The sequence below is a fragment of the Periplaneta americana genome, chromosome 15, assembly GCF_040183065.1.
Source record: "Periplaneta americana isolate PAMFEO1 chromosome 15, P.americana_PAMFEO1_priV1, whole genome shotgun sequence".
NCBI lineage: Eukaryota > Metazoa > Arthropoda > Insecta > Blattodea > Blattidae > Periplaneta > Periplaneta americana.
Window position 1 is genome coordinate 160,603,105 of NC_091131.1, and position 23,933 is coordinate 160,627,037.

Here is a 23,933-nt window from a genome sequence, read left to right on the forward strand (position 1 = left end):
TTCGAATGGAAGTGAACACTTCAACAATGCTCAGTTTAATTTTTCTGCCTGGCGATAATTCGAATGGAAGTGAACACTGCAACAATGCTCAGTTTAATTTTTTGCCTGGCGATAATTCGAATGGAAGTGAACACTGCAACAATGTTCAGTTTAATTTTTCTGTCTGGTGATAATTCGAATGCAAGTGAACACTGCAACAATGCTCAGTTTAATTTTTCTGCCTGGCAATAATTCGAATGGAAGTGAACACTGCAACAATGCTTAGTTTAATTTTTCTGCCTGGCGATAATTCGAATGCAAGTAAACACTGCAACAATGCTCAGTTTAATTTTTCTGCCTGGCGATAATTCGAATGAAAGTGAACACTGCAACAATGCTCAGTTTAATTTTTCTGCCTGGCGATAATTCGAATGGAAGTGAACACCTGCAACAATGCTTAGTTCAATTTTTCTGCCTGGCGATAATTCGAATGGAAGTGAACACCTGCAACAATGCTTAGTTCAATTTTTCTGCCTGGCGATAATTCGAATGGAAGTGAACACCTGCAACAATGCTTAGTAATTCGTTTACTCTTTCCACTTAGTAATAAATAGAGTTTAGAATCTCAGCACATATTGGTCAGTTTCAGTATATAACTGTACGTATGAAGGGGTGATAGTGTGACTATTTTATACAAAGTGCTTTTTTTAGATTTTACCATGGACAAATTTTTAATTCGAAAAATACAATATGAATCCAGTTTTGGGTTAGATGACAGCTGTGCTAATTCAAGTAATGTGAGCGAAAATTCTCTTCAGGGTTCACACAAACGTACTAGGCTCCGTACGTATAGCAATGTGCTGCTACAGGCGGATACTACGAGAACTACTTGTAGGCTTGTCATCAACACCTGTGTGCTCTCTGTATTAACAGCCGGCTGCTGGAAAATTCGAATAGGAGTAATTCTATACACATTTATTCAATCTTTCATACAGTGTTGTATTTAGATTACTATTTTGAAAATGTGAAAGCTGTCCAGCCTTGTGTCATAAAAGCTAATAGTCTTTTAATATAAGTATCTGACTTGTTATCTTGTCTAGTTTTACTGGATATTATTAATATTAATATTAACGAGATTTGGTGAAATTTGACAACAATTAGAAATATCAGAACACATTAATGAAATCATTTTATATTCAAACACATATTATTGAAATTATTTTATTTACATTTTCATTGTTTGAAGTTTGAAAGCAATTATATGTGTATTTTTAAATTAGCAATAATTCATATTTTTATTTCACACTTCGCTTAGGCACCACTGATAGGGCTCATGCACTTCCAGTGGTGCGCGTACCATAGGTTGATAACCGCTGAATTACACTATTGACTTGTTGCTTGTAGCTTTGTAACTTTTATGAAACAGGCCCCTGAACGCAGTACTTGGGAAACTGACCATTTCCCTAGTAATTCGTCCTGGACTTCTCGATTGTTATGTTGGTAATTATAACTAGTGGGGAAGAGGCTATAAAATCTGTTATAAGCTTACGCTTTCAATCCTTGAACGCAGCGTTCAACGTGGATCCGCACACTAGCAATATTATAAGAGTCATCAATTTGATCATGTGTTAATGACCTTCATTCATAAAAAGTGGCATTACAAAAACTGCATTGCTCTCCTCCAATAGAGTTTTTATTCCGGGGAAAACTTTATCTTCTATAATTTTACTCCTGGTTCTATCACAGACGTGGGTATCAGTAGTACATGTCGAACGGAGTCGAACGCAAGGACGCGATCTCCCTCCCTCCACACCCCTAGCTGGTGTACCTGTCCGACCGGTTGAAGTACTGGCAGTCAGCGGTGGATTTCACTAAAAAAAAATGTCGCTCTCTAAGGAAGCTCCTGAAGTAAAAAAGTCCAAAAATATTATTTCCACAAAGAATGGGAAAATGAATTCTTTTGTTGCGAAGAAGGGGGAAGCGTTAGGTGCTTATTATGCTACAAAATTTTACTAGCACGTTGAGCGACATTATGAAAAGATTCGTTTTAATGGAACAATTTTTTTTAATTTTATTTGTTATAATAATAGTAGTCCACACCTGTGGAGTAACGGTTAGCGCGTCTGGCCGCGACACCCCAAGTGCAAGTGCACAAATATGGCTGGTTTAGATCTATATAAGCTTAAACAACTTTGCAAAGTAAAATATTCACATCTTCGGAGTTTCGTTATGAAAATTGCTTCTATGTTTGGCTCAACCTTTATTTGTGAACAGTTTTTTTCTCAGTTGGCCATTGTAAAATCCAAATCAAGATCACGCATTTCAGACGAAAATTTATTCTATCAGCTCACAATTGCAATGTCTGACATAACTCCAAATTTTGAAACACTTGCTGATTTACGTGACGAAGAATAAACGAATCCTTTCTTTTAAGGGCATGAGTCAATTGACGTAAATTGACGAAAACAACAAAGAACTACAGTAGCAAGTTTAAAAAACAGTCTAATTGTTGTTTTTCTGTTTCTTAGTAATCTGCTTGATATTTTGTTAAGAATATATTTTTCCTTAGTTTCTTAATTTTATTTTGAAAGGATGAAAATTCTTTTCAAAACAAATAGATTCAGATTATGGCATTACTTTTTAACTGTTGTGGAATTGTACGTTTTATATCATTTTATAAGGTTTTTACAGTAATTGTTTAAATTAGAAATACAGTTATGTTTCAGCTTTTTGTAAAATAGTTTGTATTTCTTTTGGAAAATTTGTTTTCTTTCATTGTCATTATTCATAAAATAACATTTGTAGAAAACTGTGTATCTTTTTGTCCTGCGTAATTACTTAACGTTCCGTATTTCAATACTTCACGCGATCCACCGCTGAGTATTACGTTAACAGGTGATGCGTGTTGCAGCAATCAGAGTAGAACGGCGCATCTCTTTAAATGCCCACGCCTGTTCTATAAGTTTCAAAATTCCAGTCATTTGTTATAAAACTATCACTGGCTGTACCTCCATAACATTTGAAAATTAATCTCACCATACCACAAAGTGCAAGTCCATTAAGATCTTTTGCAGTATATGCAGACTTATAATTAGAGTATCTACATACACGCTGACTGATTTCAGGAGGTTGTTCTGTTTTAATTTCAGTGCAGTCAATAATAGCTCTACAGTTCGGATAATTATTCTTAAAAACAGTAGGCAATGTTGAATTAATAGTATCTTTGCTGGGCCAGAAAACAAACTTTTTAGTCGCCTGCGCAAGTATAGGTAAAACAGATTGGAACATTATAGAAATAGTACGCGGTGAACATCGAAAATTACAGAAAGGGCAGCAAATGGCAAGGCTAACATAAAAGTCAATTTTATTTACTAATTTTGCGTTGAGTAGTATCTAACAGTAAGCTCAAAAATAAATTTAAAATGTCTGTGTTAGCACCAGCCAGGAGATTTAATTGTAATTCATTAGAAATTGAATTATAACCACAAAATCCTCTTTATTCATATGGGGAGTTAGGCCCAATTTACTAGCATACTTAGGTTTAGCATAATAATGTGTGGAAAGTTATATACATGGTTGTGTGCTGGCACTGTTTCCGTATAAGTTGTATCAGTGAAGCGAGGTGAGTCAGTGAAGTTATGGTTTTACAGTGCAGTGAACAGTTCCGATCAGTGATAATTTATAGCGTCAATGAAATGTGTTCTATAGTGTCAGTGAAATGTGTTACAGAGTGTCAGTGAAATGTGTGCTAAAGTGTCAGTGAAATGCGTCACAGGGAATGAGATGAGAGTAAAGTGAAAGACTATTGAAACTTATGTAGGACCTATACATAATTATGTAGGTTGTGTTGTAAAATTAGGTGTTTTATTTTATGTTTTATTATTATTGTGTTAAATTGTATTGTGTATTCTTATTGTATTGTGTATAAAATTGTATATGTGTTGTAAATTGTATTATGTATTGTAAATTTTATTGTGTATTGCTTATCATTTTAACTGTGTATTGTTAATATTGTATATACCACTGCCACCGGGTGCTTGCCCACTTGCAGTGTAAATAAATACATACATACATAAGTTAACTGTTTTTCTTGTAAATTCAATATATGACTACTTTATGCAAGTAAACGACCTTTTTTTTAGAAGAATTTGGCCGATTACTGTCATATAAAATACTTTGAAATACCACTCTTATTAATAAATCAGCCATGACAATACGCGGTGAGATGACGGCTGCTGCTGGCGCGGTAACACGCAAGAACTTACAATTTTCGCCACTCAGAGCGCGGCGGTGCATTTCGCCCTTCAACGCACGGAGCCTACAGTGATAAATACTTGCAATGTGGTTTTTACGTGGCGTGGCGATGAATATAAACAAAACCCCGAGCGTCTTATATGAGGAAATGTTTTGTCAAATAAACTAAAAAAAAACTATTGCAATTTTCAACGTCATAATTGTGTGCATCAGCATTTTCTACCATGAAAATAGTGAAATGTAAACAAAGGAACAGACTGCTGCATTTTGAAAATGATTTACATGTTGGCCTGTCAACAATAAGGCCACGAATAGAGAAATTCTGTGCAACCCACCAAGCGCAGACTTCACATTAATTTAAATAGGCTAGTGTTCAAAAACGACAATAAACATTTTTTATCTGATATCCAGCATAAATAGGTTGGGATTTTTGTTTTTTTCTAATGCCGCTCAAGTTGCTGCTTGTTGTTGTTGTTTTTTTTTTTTTTATAATTTTCGATTGCGTGTTAACATCGACCTATCCACAACACTGGACGTCCGACACTAAAAACAAGTTATCTGTGCTTTTCTTCTGGCGGAACGCGCTTAAACGGCGTTCCGGCACTATTTTCTTGCAATTTCAAACATGAAACCGAAATATGTGTGAATAACTATGTTTTTAATACAATTTTTCTTTGAATTCCGCATAGAACTGGAAAGACTTATTTGGACGAAAAGGAGCTTAAAAACGACAAAATTCCCTACCAGTGAACAGTAAACATTTCTCCGTCCGCTGTAAAATATTCTACACAGAGATCCACCACCTTTTTCTCCAGAATAAAAGCATTGGTTATTATTAAAGGGCGGAAAAATGTGCGCTATGCCTTAAGTTCAGTATCAACGGATATACTGTTGTCATTCCCTCACGTAAACAGCGGCAAGAGAGTACAGTCTGGTAATGAGAACCCCATCACTCCATTCAGTCGATCTATAATTACTGGAATGAAAATGTAATATAGTTATGATGATTTAAAATCTTACCTCAAATGTTAACTGCCACCGCCTGGATGATTGAAGGATGCATTACACTGAACCACAATATACATCCGTCAATTATCGAAAGAGAAAGTTCGACGTCTCTCATTCAAACAGTTTTTGAACATCGAAAAGCTTATTTCCGTGTCACAAGATGTTAGAGATGCAAATGAAAATAGCGCCATAGTATCGTCGTTTTTGCCTCCACTTAAAATGTTACACATACTGTAACTGTATAACCGGTATTTTTCTTTTTGCAGAATTTGTGGAATATTTCTTTCACCTCTAAAATGTGGATTATTAAGTTTCTTGAACGGAATATTTGCAGAAATCATCATATTACGTAAATCCACATTAAATTCAGATCGTGTATGCTTTTCATTATTTGCTGTCGAAGACCTTTGTACGTTTTCGGTATGTTTCTTATTACAATGCCGCTCTACGTAATATTTCCTACGTATTTTAATTTCACATTTGCGCACGGCACAGAGAATATTTTCCCTTGCGGAATCAAAACCTCTCGTTCGTATTTATTTCTTAGACTGTTTAATTCCAAATCCTTCGACTTACAGCTCGACCAAGTTAAGTCTGCGAGCCGAGAGGGGAAGTTGGAGGCAGTTCTGTAGTGAAAGGAGGCGGTAACGAGAGGAGACCAGTACAGTCTCATATGACAGCAAAGTTTTCCTACTGCGCTTCACTTCATAGAGCGGTAACAATTTAAGACGCTTTGAAATAGACTGTACTTCTACTTCTGCTTGACAGTGAGGTTTGGCGTTCTGATTGGCAAGCGTGGGCGTAGGAGAGAAAGTTGCATGAGGGGGGAGGCTGGGAGACAGCGTAACTGTTGCCTTTATCTGAAGACAAGGACAAAAAATGCGTGCGCTCCGTAGTGTATTTTAAACGATGTGCACACGTTGAAATCTGAGCGTCAAGTGACCTATGTGGCAACTGTGTTTTGCCTCTACATTCCATCCCGATATCCCCACTCGCAGACTTGAATTGGACAAGCTGTAGGTATTTTAAATCACTTTTACACAACACTACTACCTGCACAAAGGCAATAAGCAATATTGTAAACACCTGGCTTCCTTCACCATACGAATCGAAGTTTACACTGAAGAGATCATTTGTTGGTTCCTTCTTGTACTACCGCCCTCTCATAGTGCATTTATGTTATTGCGCTTGTACCTGTGACGTCATCCATACTTCAGACCAAACTAACCTGTATCGCGTGGTAACGCACATTTTTCCGCCCTCTAGTTATTATTATAATTATATTATTAATAAAAATAAATTTGTCGCGATATAGTGGGCTTTCAGTAAAGTGTGTCGTCAGTCAAAAAAGGTTGGGAACCACTGGAATAGGGTATAAACACGGAACGACTAAAAAACAACGTTAACCTGTCCGTAGTGCTGTCGTATCAGAGACTGTACAGCACCGAGTCAGTTTGTGACGTGTGATTTACGCGTAACTATGTGCGTCATAGGTAACTTGATTTCTTCTTCGGTGGGTACATGCCCTAGCTCGTTACAAGACATCGCTAGGATAAATTATCTTTCCAATTACGATAATAATAATAATAATAATAATAATAATAATGTTAATAATAATACTTACTTATTTACTGGCTTTTAAGGAACCCGAAGGTTCATTGCCGCCCTCACATAAGCCCGCCATTGATCCCTATCCTGAGCAAGATTAATCCAGTCTCTACCATCATATCCAACCTCCCTCAAATCCATTTTAATATTATCTTCCCACCTACGTCTCGGCCTCCCCAAAAGTCTTTTTCCCTCCGGCCTCCCAACTAACACTCTATATGCATTTCTGGATTCGCCCATACGTGCTACATGTCGTGCCTATCTCAAACGTCTGGATTTAGTGTTCCTAATTATGCCAGGTGAAGAATACAATGCGTGCAGCTCTGCGTTGTATAACTTTCTCCATTCTCCTGTAACTTCATCCCTCTTAGCCCGAAATATTTTCCTAAGCACCTTACTCTCAAACACCCTTAACCTATGTTCCTCTCTCAAAGTGAAAGTCCAAGTTTCACAACCATACAGAACAACCGGTAATATAACTGTTTTATAAATTCTAACTTTCAGATTTTTTGACAGCAGACTGGATGACAAAAGCTTCTCAACCGAATAATAACACGCATTTCCCATATTTATTCTGTGTTTAATTTCCTCCCGAGTAATAATAATAATAATAATAATAATAATAATAATAATAATAATATAATATCATCATCATAAACAATATCATCATCAAACTTGGACCACAATAAAGAAAGATGAATCCCGCATCACTGCGATAGAGAATAAATTCCTGAGAACAGCGTAGTACACATGGCACTCCCAGTAAAATAGTTTCGTAACTCTAAAATTATGATTTGTAAAGATATGCTATTTCCTAATAAATTACTGCTGTAAAATATTTTAATAAATAGGTACCGAAGCCTTGGATAATTCACTATTTTATTATTAGAATTTAATACGTCCAACCAGTAAAACAGTATTGGAAAAAAAATTATGAAAGTAATATGTGATTTTTACAACGACAGTATTTACTCAGAAGTCGACATGGGGAGATTACAAGACTAAGGAGGATGTTGTTTTCAGAGCTTAAGGTTTTGTACTTGACAAAATACATCAATATAATATGAAGAACTAAAGATTACGGTATATGTGCGAATAATGAAGAGGGATAGATTTAATTTAATTTCAAAATACAGTAAAATTTCATGTAAACTTTTCTCACTTGTACTTTTTTTTTTCTGAAGTTCCAGCAAAAATCATATAATTTCCATGTTAATTTAATTCAGTTTCTCACTTATACAATCGTATTTTAAACCCCGAAAAGTACAAAACTTCATTTATAAGTTCTAATTAAATTTTATTCGAAAATAGGTTTGCCGTGAAAATGTAAGAACTCTAAAATACTTACCGTATTTTTTACAATATAATGCACCATCGAATATAATACGATCACCAATTTTTTTTAACCTAAAATCCAGAAAAAGAAAATGACGAATATAATACGGACCTCTGCTAAGACCCACTCAAGATTAAAATTATATTATCAATACAGTTTATTTAGGCACTCCCTTATCTCTAGCTGTAAAGCTACCAGCGTAGCTCAGTCAGCTGAGAAGTTTACCTGCCGACAATTTTAGTTGCGCTCGGGTTCGATTCTCGCTTGGGCTGATTATCTGGTTGAGTTTTTTCCTCAACCGTAAGGAGAATGTCAGGTAATCTATGGCGAACCCTCTGCCTCATCTCGCCAAATACCATCTCGCTATCACAATCCCATCGACGCTAAATAGCCTAGTATTTGATACAGCATCATTAAATAACCAACCTAAAAAAAACTTTAGCTATAGAGCTACATCACATTCATCCTCATTTGCAGTATCATAACTGGAACTTCCGGTCAACAGGTCTGGGTTGGTTTCAGAACATTGATTCATAATGACCAGGGAACGGATTTATATGGACTAAAAATATATGAAATATGTAAATATATATGTAGTTATTTTTACCAGAATATGGAATTAAATATGGATTTTTACCAAAATATGGAATTAAATATGGACTTAAAATTATAAAAAAATGACTATGTACGTTAAATATTGGTACATTTTAATCAAACTAAACAAAAAATATAATGGACGTACCTTATCTTCCAATGTAGTTTCAACAAAACACAATTTTTATTGTCTGTTACCATAACAATAGGTTACAAACATTTCTTTCAAGTGCTGAAAAGTGAATCTTCTTCTATTGTCTCTGAGGATAGATTTATACTGACTAAAAGAGCGTTCGACGTCACAAGAAGTAACTGGTACATAATTCAATTTCACAATGTCTGCTGGGGATAAGTCCAAGTTAATCTTCACTGTTGATTCACCACTCATCACAGCAACAACCTTTTGTAGTTCTTCATATCCAGGGTTTTTTGAAAGTACAGTGTCCACCTTAGCTCTTACTGCATCTGCAACTTTACCTCTACCACGATTCAGTTGTTCCACAGTACTATTTATAATTTCAAAACTTTCAGATAGTGAAAGGTGCCTATTTTGGAGACTTTTGAGCGTTTTTATGATGCATGAAAATGTATGCTGAATGTGAGCTAAGTCATTCTTCACACTTATGTCACAGGTAACTGTTTTCGCAGTATCAATTGAGACTGCATCTTCAGAGTCCAATGCAAGGAGAACATTGTTAATAGAGTCTATATGTTCGGCATAATATTCAACTGCTTCTAGCCATGTACCCCATCTAGTTAAAATTGGCTTTGGTGGCAATGGAATTTCAGGGTACATTTCTTTCAACACGTTAACTCTACTGGGAGCTTTGAGAAATGCTTTTTTCACTGATGAAATCAACAAATCTACTTTAGGGAAATTGTCTCTGACCACTTCTGCCACACGATGAAATGCATGCGCCACACAAGTAAAATGAGTCAATTTAGGATATACAACAGATAATGCTTGTCCAGCTTTGACCATATAAGGGGCAGCATCGCTAATAAAGAATAACACATTATCGTACATAATACCCTTTGGCCACAGGATACCCATAGCTTCGTTGAACAGTTTAACTATAGTTTTGTTATTGCACTTTTCTAGAACATCACAATGTAAAAGAATTCGTTCAGAATATTGTTCACTTAACAAACCGATAACTACATTACCAACAAGTCTACCTTCTTTGTCGGGAGTCTCATCAATGGAAACCCAAATTGAACTATCTTTAATTTCATCTCTTATCTTCTGTATTGTCTCATCGTAGATGGATGGAGCATACGTCTTCCTAAGTGTTGACTCATCCGGGATTGTATGTTGAGTATATTTTTCAAGGAATTCCCTGAAGACCTTATTCTTTAGTTTGTAGAGAGGAATATCAGCAGAGATGAGAGAACGGCACAGGTCGATGTTAAACTCAGATCTTACATTCGATGTTGTTGGTTGTGTTAAAAACAATTGTCTCTGCTTGGAATTTAGTTGTTTGTTGGCCTGATGTTTACTAGTTGTAATGTGTTGTTGCACCAGGAACTTTTGTGTAGATGATACTGCACACTGACACAAATTACAAAATAATATTTTATTGTCAGTTGATAAACCATCTTCTTTAAATTCTGAAATGTAACTTGTTAGTTTTGATTTTAAATTGACTGAATGACGTACTTTTGGCATATTTACCGTCTTTATAGTATGATTTACAAAACTGAACCTATGTGTACTCTGACTGGCATTTAACTGTTGAGCTGCACAACTGAAGTCTGTTAAAAATTTTAAATTAAATTAATACAGTTTTGTAACTTACTTTCCCATTGTTGATAGGACTGCTAATTTTCAAATAACTCTGATGTTAAAGGGATTACTGAACATGTGTTTAAATCTCTATTGTTGAAATGTATTTTTAAAAGTTAATGGAATTTTGTTTTGTTTTATTGTTAAACCTAATATAATATGGACTGTTTTATATGAAATATGGAAAATATATGGAAATTAACGAAAATATGTACTAAACTCTAAAATATGGAAAAATATGGAAAATAAAAGTAGGATTTTTCAACCCTACACATTGTGAAACATAAAGATAATGCAAAATATAAATTATATTAGCTTTATAAGTAAATATGTATTTACATATAAATCCTTTCCCTGATAATGACTAACTTCGTGCTATTCTTTTGTAAGTAATTATTACCGGTAAATTATTTTGTGCGAGATCGTGCGTATTTGCTTGTTTTCCGCACAGAACCAATACGCGGTAAGTGTGAAATACCACATTCAGTATTCCCAACGTAACACACATAACAATTTCCCTCTTCTTACCGCTTAAGCGCGACATTCATTTTACTGCTTTAGGCTTTTAACATATTATTTTTAGAGACGTTTAACATAGTAATAATTATAAATTGGAAACTTACCACTGCAATTTCACCTAAATTGCAAAGTTAATTATTGTTTTTAAATATTTGCAAAAATTAAGTAAAGTCTACTACTCCACGAAAGCTATTGTATTCCTGATACAAGTAACATTAAGGAAGGCGTGAAAAAATCAACAAGACTCCAGATGCCGATGTTATTACTGCAATATGTTATATAAATAATATTGTTAAAATATTAAAATGAAAAAATAAATCATTACATAACCTTACCGTTTGTTTTAAGTTCGCATTTATAGACTGGGGGGGGGGGAACAGACGTATATCACGGCCTGCTGGAGTATAGGTATTTTTGTTTTCTAAAGTTGCCGTCATTAAACAGAAACCAAGATGGAGATTTCATTGCAACTAATTAGAAATTCGTCTTTCAGGTATGTAATAAACGAACTTCGCACAAAATAATGTACGATACACGAGCGGTATGTTTGTTTTCATGTTCTCGGAAATTAAAAAAGCTGAACTACGTTTCGCTTTTTCAATCTTTTCCTCGAACATGAAAACGTCAACATACCGCTCTTGTAACGCATATTACTATTGGTTTAATTAAAGACGCGCAATTGTTGAGAATTGTATTCATAAAATCTCACATTAAAAAAAAATCAGTAATTCTAGTAGTTGAAAATCTTATTAATGATTGCTTACCTCTGATTGAGGTTCTGTCTGATAGTCTATTATCGACAGTACATCTCACTTGACGATACGTGCCAGAGGAAGAACAATGAATTGTTTAATACATCTAAAGACTGATTAGTGTAATATGTTACTAGCCAGAGATGTATGCAATGGAGAGGGAAAGGGATTGGCAACCGTACCCCTGGCTTGAAATGTCGGAAGAAATATTTCATCACAGATTAGTGTTAAAAATAAATAAATAAATTATAGTCTACAAGATGGTTAGCTAATAAAATTATATACGGATATCTTGAGTATCAGAAGTTATAGTACACCTTCTTTTATAAAAACAAAATTAAGCCGCTGTTTAGAAAGAGAAAGACAAAACTGTATTTATGATTCATATTATGATTAAAGAATAAGTCTAGTTGCCTTCTCATGATGACTTACTCGTGATTCTGCATTCTTCCAGTCAATAAATCCATGTGAAAAATTGACTGCCACCAGTTCCACCTCCACAAGGTACACAGTACCTAAGTTACATCTTCCCGGTACTAGGAGACTAAACAAGAAAATCCCTGATTAATTTCTTCCCATTAATCAAATTCCTTTCAATGAGATTTTAGAAACATATCTCACTTTTTCAGGATAAGCTGTCTGTGATTTTGAAAGATACTATCTATATTTTGTGAAAATGCATTAACTACGAGATATTCGAGCGTTGCGTCATTTAGAATCCACTCAGTTGAGTCATTGCTCACTACCAAATGTGCTAGTAAATTCTTCGGATTTGTTGTAGACTATAATATGGAGTAGATTGAATTTCCGTCTAAACCACCTCTTGTTCTTCCAAACCACAATTAATGTTGTTATTAGCAGACACTGACGCAAAGAAACTGTCCATTTTTCTTGTTTTCGATACTATTTCGTTAACTTTCGCTTCCTTCTCTTCTTAAAATCACTGCCACTATGTCGTTTTCTACCGCCACTTACAACGTTTAAAATTTAACATTAACTTAAAATGCGCAAATTTTGGAATAATTTATACTATTTTAAAGGTTTCAGAAATCAAAACAATAAAAAAGTTAAATCTCCAGCTCGATGGTAATATAACATAAATTACTCTAAAATAAATTTCGCGATTCAGTACGTCTTCACTGTCACAAAGGTAAACTTGCCTACCAATTTTTAAAGAAGGGAAACTATAATGAAACGAGGAATGTTGCCAACTCAGGATTCCATTTACCGCTGCACAAGCTTAAAAAACAGCTAAACTGTAGTTGAAAAACTCCAGATTTTTCTAAACACATCACTTCTAAATTTTAAGTACAAACTCTACAATTTTAAGAACTGGATGATTTTATAAAAATTTAGACTAAATTATGGAAAATGTGTATCACTTCGTAGGCTCTATATTCTTTGCAAAATCATATGGACAATTAAATCTTAATATTTTGCATTCAATATCACCTTATACCATTTAAATTGAGCTTTCCAACTATCACTGGCAACTTCTTCCACCCAATATTTCAACACTTTTTGTTTTTTTTTTACACATCTCTAAACTTTTGTACGTATGGAGTTTTACATGGCATATTTCTTCGAAATTGAATGAAGTAGCTCAAGAATATACTGGACACTTCGGAAACAATCACATTCACAATCACATCAGTCGGCTTGAAATCTGATTTCACACTGAGCAGGAGACGTGCCTGCCAGCAATGAGTCTGGTTTTAAAAATAATATAATATGTAATATAAGACGAAATTAAGATATATAATAATAATAATAATAATAATAATAATAATAATAATAATAATAATAATAATGATTTATTTTAGCTGGCAGAGTTAAGGCCGTAAGGCCTTCTCTTCCACTCAACCAGCAAAAAGTGTATATACATATGCATGAACTTACAAAGAATTCAACAATTTGATTTAGATGAGAGTTACATGTATACAAAAGTTATTTACAAATTAAACAACAAAATACTATGAACTATTAATTAAACACTGAAATAAACTGTGTAGCAGAATTAAACTAAAATACATAGAATGTTAATATATTTCAAATAATATTAGATAATAGAAAGAGATTATTACGAGACAATTAAAATACAGCACAATCAGGATGATGTCTAAAGAAAAAAGTAACAATGTAGTCAGTGATAGTTTAAATCAGTATGATTGGAGTGAAATGCTAATAAGGTTTTTTTTTTAAGCTATTCTTAAAGGTTTTTATTGTCTTGCAGCCCCTAATACTTTGTGACAAGGAATTCCATTGACGCGAGGTGGATATTGTAAAAGATGATGAATAACAAGATGTTCTATGAAGAGGTATACTTAGCGTGCCACAGATAAGTGATCTGGTATTTACGTCGTGGTTAGAGTATAGATAAGAGAAACGAGAAGAAAGGTAATTTGGTGTTGAAGTGTGCAGAATTCGAAAGAGTAAAGAGAAAGAGTGTAAAATTCTACGTTCTTTAAGTCGGAGCCACGAAAGACTTGCGAAGGACGGTGATATGTGATCATACCGTCGATGTTGCACACGTATCTGACGCACATATTCTGAGCTCGCTGTAACTTGACTGACAATTCAGTACTTAGGTCACTTAACAAAACGTCACAATAATCGAAGTGCGGCGTTACTAGGGTTTGCACTAGGGTAAGTTTTAGTTGCTGGGGCAAGAAGTTTCTCAAGCGACTCAAACAGTGAATGGAGGAACAGATTTTTTTTTATCGTTTCTTTAACTTGAAAATTCCAACTTAGATTATTATCAAAAAAGAAGCCAAGATTTTTTACGACAGATGAATAAGGGATTAGCGTGTTGTTAAGGGTAACAACTGAAAGATTACTGTTATTAAGGGAGTTAACTAAACGCTTATGTCCAATAATTATGGCTTGAGTCTTACTTGGATTAAGTGCGAGTCCGAAATTGGCCGCCCAAGTGGAGACAGTGGCTAGGTCACAATTTAACTTGTCAGTCGATTCATTGATCGTATTGGGTCTGGAATGTATGTAAAGTTGTAGGTCGTCGGCATAGAGGTGATATCGGCAATACTGTAAGTTCTTTGATACGTCATTAATGTAGATAGAGAAAAGTAGTGGTCCTAATACGGAGCCCTGCGGCACTCCCGCCTTTGTGCATCGCCATTGGGAGAATTGATGTGTCATATGAGGAGACAAAGAGAAAGGCAGAAAGTAGAAAAGACAGGAGAATGCTGGGTTTGCAGTTAAAAAGACCTGCCCATAGGCAGAACATTATGAATGAATCATAATATAAGTTATCATAAATGAAAATAATAGTTCAGTTCATTATCTCCTCTGCATGATTAAACATATCAATTCATTTACAAAAGCAATGCCTACATGATTAGACTAAGAGTTTAACGAATGTGGCATACCTTACTTGGACAATAACAATGGATGAGGCAGGAAATGGACATGGTTGTACCAAATCGAGTTACATAAAACGTTGATATTTTATACTCGCACAATGAACAATTGTGATAATACCATATTAATCTTTGGTTTATGATGAACTAATATTGTTGTCCGCAGGTACATATAAAAGCAATTACATTTTTACAGAAAAAAAACTTAAATCTTCTCCCTCTTCCGGAATAATCAAAAAACGCCAAATAAATAGCTAGCCGCTGACGGTAATTATGTAGCTGACCATGGTCCTGAAAACACCAGATTTAGCTACAAAACCGCTGACTTGGCAACAATGGAAACGAGATCACTGATTTGAATTTATTATGAGGTATATTTAATTGTTGTCAAACGAGTCTTTCTGAGAAGGAAGGGAGGAAGGAAGAACAATACCGACACAAAATTAATTGCATCATTCTCTCCCGAACTCGATCTTTTTAAAGTGTATGTGCGTGTCAATTTACCGAGAACAATAAAAGTTATCCCCGCGCCCGTGTATAATAAAGGATCTGATTACAAGTCAAAATGCATGCGTATTGTTTGAACTTACAATGATGAAATGAAGTACATTTATTTTCTATTATCACGTGTGGACGTAAACGGCATAAAGGACATCTTTTGTATTATAAAAATGCCGCCCCTCAAAATTTGCCGCTCTAGGCCCGGGCGTATAATTATGGTCTCTACCTAAATACGCCACTGGATACATTTGCAACTGTTCTTAGTATGGAAATGAATAGAAAATCTGAAATTTCATTGTGAGATCTGGTAACACAACAGACATACCGAATTCTCATTCATTCATATTGTCATTCATATCTTTTATCTTCAGACAACATGTAGTGGTTTCCCTCCCATGTCCGTATACGGTCCACAATTAATTCTAATTCTAATTTAATCACAATTTACATTTTGAAATAATACATATGAATTGATACCCGAAATGAGCATATGCTCGTGCTCGGGTACAGTCCAGCAATCTACATAAATTTTACAGAGATCAATAATAATGTTGATAATAGAAATAATAGTAATAATAATAATAATAATAATAATAATAATAAAAAAGGTAAAGCTAAAGGTATCCCCGTAACATGCCATGAAGGCACTTGGGGGGCATGGAGGTAGAGCCCCATGCTTTCCATGACCTCGGCACTAGAATGAGGTGGTGTAATAACAATAATAATAGTAATAATAATAATAATAATAATAGCAGTAATAGAATAACTGTGACTGAGATGATACAAAGATAGTAATACAAATTAATTCATTAATAATAATAATAATAATAATAATAATAATAATAATAATAATAGTAACAATAATAATAATAATAATAATAATAATAATAATAATAATAATAATAGCAGTAATAGAATAACTCTGACGGAGATGATACAAAGATAGTAATACAAATTAATTCATTAATAATAATAATAATAATAATAATAATAATAATAATAATAATAATAATAATAGCAGTAATAGAATAACTGTGACGGAGATGATACAAAGATAGTAATACAAATTAATTCATTAATAATAATAATAATAGCAATAATAATAATAATAATAATAATAATAATAATAATAATAATAGCAGTAATAGAATAACTGTGACGGAGATGATACAAAGAAAGTAATACAAATTAATTCATTAATAATAATAATAGTAATAATAATTTATTTATTTATTTATTTCAAATATTAATGTGCAAAACAACAGCACAGGGCCAATTACAGTTTAGCACAAAATAAAAAAAATAAAACAAGACAGAACAAATGATTATGAATGAATGACAGAAAATGGCAGTGAGATGAAAAGCAATCAATATGGTCAACATTAACCATTCACCAAATGCAACAAACTAAATGGCAATATCGAACAAATAATAAAAGATATTAAATAACAAGTAAGGAATATCATGCATAAGTAAAATCAAATCAGATCTTGCAAATTGGCACTTTTAGTACATCTGGTTATTGGACAAAGGGATTTAAATAATTTAGTGAAAAAAAATTCTTTGACCACGAAAACCTTTCACGGGAATTCTAAGGTAGGTGTTATGTATAAAAGAATCACAATCAATTACACCATTAATAGCATTATTAAAGAAAGTGTAATCAATATCCTGACGTCTCGAATACAGACTGGTACAGTTAAAATATTTACTAGACAGTTCATAATTTAAAGAAGAGGAGTTGGGTACGAATCTGAACGCACAAAGAGAAATGAATTTTCTTTGGATATTTTCTAGTTTAGCTGAATCAGTAGACGTAATAGAGTTCCACGCAACAGATGCATATTCTAATTTAGACCTTACTAAAGCATAATATAATGTAAGTAGTGTATCAGGAGAGGAAAAGGAATAAGTAATAGACCTAATGAGACCAAGCATTCTTAGTGAATGATTAAATAAGTGATTAACATGGTCATGAAAGTACAATTTAGAATCAAGATATATACCGAGATCCTTTATACAGTCCTTCCTGATTATGGCGGCATTCGATAGCGAATAGTTGAACTTCAATGTAGTTGTCTTCCTAGAGAAAGAGATAACGCATGTTTTAGAAATATTAATTTTCATACCGTTATAATCAGACCAACGTTGAATGGCATGTATATCATTTTGAAGTAAATGACAATCAGCAAGACTATTAATTTTTCTAAATATTTTTAAATCATCGGCAAAGAGAAGATAATGGGAACAGATGGGCTTACAAATGCCATCGATAAAAAGCAGGAATAATAACGGACCTAGGGTGGAGCCCTGTGGAACACCACAAAGAATAGTGAAAGGATCAGAGAGAGAGTTTCCCAACCGAACACGAGATTGTCTGTTGGTTAAATAGTTTTCAAACCAGCTAAGATAAGATAATAATAATAATAATAATAATAATAATAATAATAATAATAATAATAATAATAATAATAATAGCAGTAATAGAATAACTGTGACGGAGATGATACAAAGATAGTAATACAAATTAATTCATTAATAATAATAATAATAATAATAATAATAATAGCAGTAATAGAATAACTGTGACGGAGATGATACAAAGATAGTAATACAAATTAATTCATTAATAATAATAATAATAATAATAATAATAGTAATAATAATAATAATACCAGTAATAGAATAACTGTGACGGAGATGATACAAAGATAGTAATACAAATTAATTCATTAACAATAATAATAATAATAATAATAATAATAATAATAATAATAATAAAACAAACATATTTACAATAATAAAATAAATACTAAGACGGATAAAATAAAATATAACACCACTTAGCGAGAGTTAACACAACTTAAATAAGCATATAATAGCCTGGAAAAAAAAGTAACTCGAAAATCAACAGAAAAGTTCGTTGTATCGCAGACGACAGCAACCGCCGTATTGACGTTGTGTTGTGCATTATTGGTAGTAGGGGGGAGCTGAAAGTCTACGTAACTGCCGTTCTCTTCGAATCTTCTCGTACAATCATGGGAAGTTAATGCTGCAAAAACAAAATGTCTACGAGTCAAACTGTCCATTATTACCAGGATAAATACAAATAATACTGAAATATATTAATCAAGTTTCAGTATAGATCTCCCCTTTTGTGCAAGGGGTATCATATAAAAATATTTTATGAATGGCGGGGAAAATATAAATTTCAAGAACTCCCTAGTGATAGAGATAGTGACAAGTACAATCAAGTGTATCTGTGGCGATGCTAAGAAATCATTTATTGGAGATATGCACTGTTATTAATTAAGAAAGTGATCTATTTATATTTATTACAATGTTTTATCTTACAGGATACATGCATCAGATAAATACAATAAATATTTCTGCAATACTACAATAACTACATACATTGTCACAATAATTGTCATTTATCCATCTCCCATTGTTATTTATCCTATACCATTTATCCCCTCTTAACTTTCAATACTATATAAAGTTAATCTGTATTGCAATGTACAATTTCCTACCTCTAAGCTTTCTGATATATTTAAAAAATTTCACTTCTTTTATCTTCCCTCTATCCCATTCCTTCTAAAGGGTGCGTCAGAAAGAACGGATGGATTTCACAGGGCAAGAAAATTGTAAGGATTCATCAAATCAAAAATTTATTGTTAACAACAGATTCACCAATACATGCAGTTTATTTACGGTATACAACATCATCCATATGATGTCCTTGGCTTTCGATAAAGGCATCGAGGCGTTTTCTGAAGTTCGCCGTAACTTTCACAGTCATAGTTGGTGGGATTGCCGCAATTTCTTCACGAATCGCCGTATTCAGTTCGTCCAGTGTATGTGGTTACTTACGCCTTCAAATGGTCCCAAAGAAAGAACTCGCAGGGCGCGAGATCTTATCGTAACCTCGGACAATCTCAGTGCAATAGCATGTTTGCGGGCTGATGGTTGAGGTGGCCGGACAACCTACTGTCTGTCTCCACATTTGCAGGAGTACACGCGCTCCGTGTTCGTCCAGGTGATTTCTTCTTTAATGTTGAACCTGTGGTACGAAATGAAGCCGCAATCCTAGCGTGACGTCCGATGTCGAAATGAGTCCTGAGTGACGATCACAGACTCTTCATTTTTCAAAAATGTCTCTGCGATGAAAGCACGTTGTACACCAGACCAACACCATGTTCTCAACTGAAACTGCATTCTATGGCTGACCCAACAGTCGTGGTCCCCCTCACTCTATCCCTCCCCTCGCTGCGTATTGATAGTTTGAAATCCATCCGTTCTTTCTGACGCACCCTGTATTATTAGCTCCTGTACTTGTCTACATTACCCTTTTTTTAGAAACAGTCCCTGCTGCAATCTACTATTCCTCTTCTATCACTGCTAACTTCCTTAAATATTATCCCTATATTTTCTGTTTATCTTCAGTCATTTTTCTTCCTAACTACTATTCATAATTACAGTGAAACTTCTCTTAACGGACACTTCCCAATAGCGGACATTTTAAAATTCCCCTGCAAAATAACATTGGCCCTTATGATAAAATTCTTCCAAATAGCGGACATTCTCAATAACGGACGCGGACACTGAAATGTATCTCCGAACAACAATTAAAACTTCCAAATAACGGACAGACGGTTGTAAATTAAACGGAATTCTTTGCAACAATCATTATCGTACATTTGAACGTACTTATACTTTATTGAAGGTAAGCAGCACAGTTGTTAGTTGTGATACTGTACGTGAGCAGTGCGTACTTTCTTGGTTTCTCAAGTTGAGTGTTCGGAAGTACAGTCACATTAAAAATGTCACAAAAACGTAAACGTTTGTCACTAAAAGAGAAAGTGGATATTGTAAAGCATAGTGAGAAGGAGAAATTAAGTGTTCGTGAGCTGGCCACAAAGTTTAGTGTGGGAAAAACTCAGGTTAGTGAAATTTTGAAAAACAAGGATGTTATTTTAAAATCATACACTGAGAATGCAATTCTAGATTTCTTTGTGTAAGGTGGAGTGGTACAGTGACTGATGTTTATTTCATTTACAAAACATTTACTGATACGATTTCTCTCTGGATGAATACTGTAAACAATCTCACTGTCTACTATACTGTAGGGGAGACTGTTGTACCTTCAAACATTTTTCACATTTTATTTTTTTTTTTAATTTTGGGAAATGAAATTTTAAATGAAAAAATGCTTGAAATAATTGTTGAAGATTCCTTTACAACTTCCTGTATGTATTTTCCTGTTTTACAGATCTATTAAGGATGGAAAAAATAAAATGAAGGGATATGTAAAGTGTTCAAAGGTACAACAGGTTCGTGTACCTTGGAACATACCCTCTTGTAAGTTGGAACACATAGCACATATGTGAGAATATAGCTCTAAAACTGACAATCATATTTAAAATGTATTTTCAATCATAAACCAGAGCAGGCTTCTCTGATTGAGATTTTATTTCCTGGAGGAGCAATAACTGCTTCAGCAGCTTTCTTCAAGGCATCCGGATCAATTGGGAGGCCTCTTAACTCCAGACTTACTTCGTGGCATGATCTTAAAATAAAAGAAAAACAAAAACCGGTAGTATCGTGTACTTTGGGACATGTTCCATGGTACAAGATGTTTTGTGTCCAAAGGTACAAGAGGGTGCACTTTTAAACAAATATGGCTACCAAACTATAGATTCGAATAAATTATGGAAATTAAAATATATTATTACTCACCAGATGATAGGGAACACACCGTACTTGAAAGATATTAACAAATACAATCTAGTTTTGTGTTAGAAAACATACATCAATGAACGAAATGTTTACTTTTGGTACTAAGAAAACTTCTTTTGTCCATGGAACTCACACTTTGCAGTAATTCAAACTGAAACTACGACCAGAGCTACTTAGCGGCTTTCTCTACAATCTACTTCATTTTGAGTCCTCTAGGTAGCAGAAAAAATTAAAAAACAAAAAATGTTCAAAGGTACACTATGCTAAAGGTACAACAGTCTCCCCTACTGTAAAATATAGTGTTGAATATATATGAGAAATTTTAATGTACTGTATACATACTAACGATTTTCTAAATAGCGGACACTTCTCAATAACAGACACTTAATTTTTCCCCGGTGGTGTCCGCTATTGGGAAGTTTCACTGTATCTATATTATACCTTTCCTCTATCTTACCACATTATATTATTCACACTATTTATCATTCATTGATCATTTCCTTGTCCTTTCTCTTGTGTTAATTAATTGTTCAAATGTTTGAATGTTAGTCATACTTCCTTCCATCACATTGATTAATTCACTTATCAATTTTTCTCCTTGTTTCATGTAGCTTTTGTGACTCACTCTTTCTATTTGCACTCACTTTCACTTTCTCACTATACCACATACAGTACAGCAGATTCTTCCTCATTCTACTACAGAAAATAGGTATCCCATATACCTTTCTCACTATCCTTCACTCGTTAAAACTTACTTCACTTACTATTTCCTTCTCCCTGGTTTATTCTCCTCATCTTCCCCTCATAATTGATCCCATTACTTCTCGATCTTTTCCAAATTCTACTTGAGTTACACTTCCTAATCTCACCCCATTTTCATGATATCTCTGCAATTTTGGTCTGATATATCTGTGCTGTATACGATGAAAGAGTAATGGAACGGAGAAAAATTCTCTCCGGCGCCGGGATTTGAACCCGGGTTTCCAGCTCTACGTGCTGACGCTTTATCCACTAAGCCACACCGGATTCCACCCCGGCGTCGGAAGAATCGTCTCAGTTTTTAAGTTCCAACTCTTGGGTTCCCTCTAGTGGCCGCCCTCTGCACTACGTCATAGATATCTATGAACCTAGGACCGAAGTCCACATATGTGCTGAGGTGCACTCGTAATGAGTGACTAGCTGGCCGGGATCCGAGGGAATAAGCGCAGTCTTAAATCACGAAGTGATTTACGCATATCATATATATTATTATAATGTACCGAAGTACATATGATACATTCATGGAGATATTCTGCGTCATCATACGATTAAAGAGTAATGGAACGGAGAAAAATTCTCTCCGGCGCCGGGATTTGAACCCGGGTTTTCAGCTGTACGTGCTGACGCTTTATCCACTATTAAATTCACAATAACAAGACTTCAACTCAAAATGAAGAGAAAGCAATTAGTTCATCATTCCAAGCACGCAGCCGACCGCCTTTAACAGAACTACTTTCGTCCTTTCCTCCAAGCAAGTCCTCTTGTCCCGGAATTGAAACGCGCTTCAGTGTTTTGTTTCTTGGCTTACAGGATTCTGTCCGGACTGGGAATACGGATTCTAAAGAAGAATTCGTTGCAGCCTTACAGACATTCACTGCAAGACATGTAAGTATGAAACATTCTGAGGTGTTGTGGTATAAGCTGATATGTACATTTTCCTTATTTTACAGGACAACAGTTTTAAAGTTGATTCTTTCAAGAAAACCCAGGAACACATTAGAAGGAAAAATTTTTTACTGTCAGTGTTAGCTACAATGACAGTAGACATACCATGTTTTCCCATAACGTTAAAAATAACATTTGTAGCATATTTAGACAACATAATATTTATGCTGAAATTGTACAGGTACATCATTTTATTTTTACTTCAATTTTTATTGTACCTGAGTTTTTTAATGTACTTCACTCCCACCCCTTCAGCCGTCTTCCACACAGATCCAAGACCGCATATACAGTCATAGTAGCCACAGTACGTTCCAAAAATAAGTTCGCATTTTCCAGTGACGAAAGAGCTTTCAATATTGCATCATTTTCGCACAGGTACTGTCGTTCATTTGCCTACGTCGTATCCCGGTTTCCCCAACTAGCTTTTATTCGCCAGCTAGTGGTTGGGCTGTCTTAGCTCTTTTCTGAGAACTTTAATTTCTGTTAGGAATTGGACCTCTACGTAATATTATACCCATACAACTGTTTAAAATAACTTAAATAAAAGGGCCTCGTTAAGTAATTAACTGTCACGTGATTTCCCTCCTTTCTACGATCCTGCGACATAACCACTTGGACGGACAGTAGATAGCATGTCTGAGTAATTTTATCTTTTCGGGTCGGGCAGAAGTGAAGATTGAATTTACAGTACGTAAGGTACTCTTTTATAGAGTAGGTACAGAATTATTTCAACATGAATTACTAGTACGAAGAACTGGTAATTGGAATTAAGTACA

General features: G+C 34.4%; 1 protein-coding gene across 3 annotated transcripts in view; it reads left to right on the forward strand.

The window, feature by feature from the left end:
* The window catches only part of LOC138715488 (follicle-stimulating hormone receptor-like), a 778,322-nt gene that overhangs the window by 537,460 nt on the left and 216,929 nt on the right, over nucleotides 1-23,933 (forward strand). For all 3 annotated transcript variants that reach the window (XM_069848450.1, XM_069848451.1, XM_069848452.1), the window contains one exon: nucleotides 23,023-23,097. In XM_069848450.1, coding sequence (XP_069704551.1) covers nucleotides 23,023-23,097 — 75 coding nt within the window. The remainder of the gene's footprint in view (nucleotides 1-23,022; nucleotides 23,098-23,933) is intronic.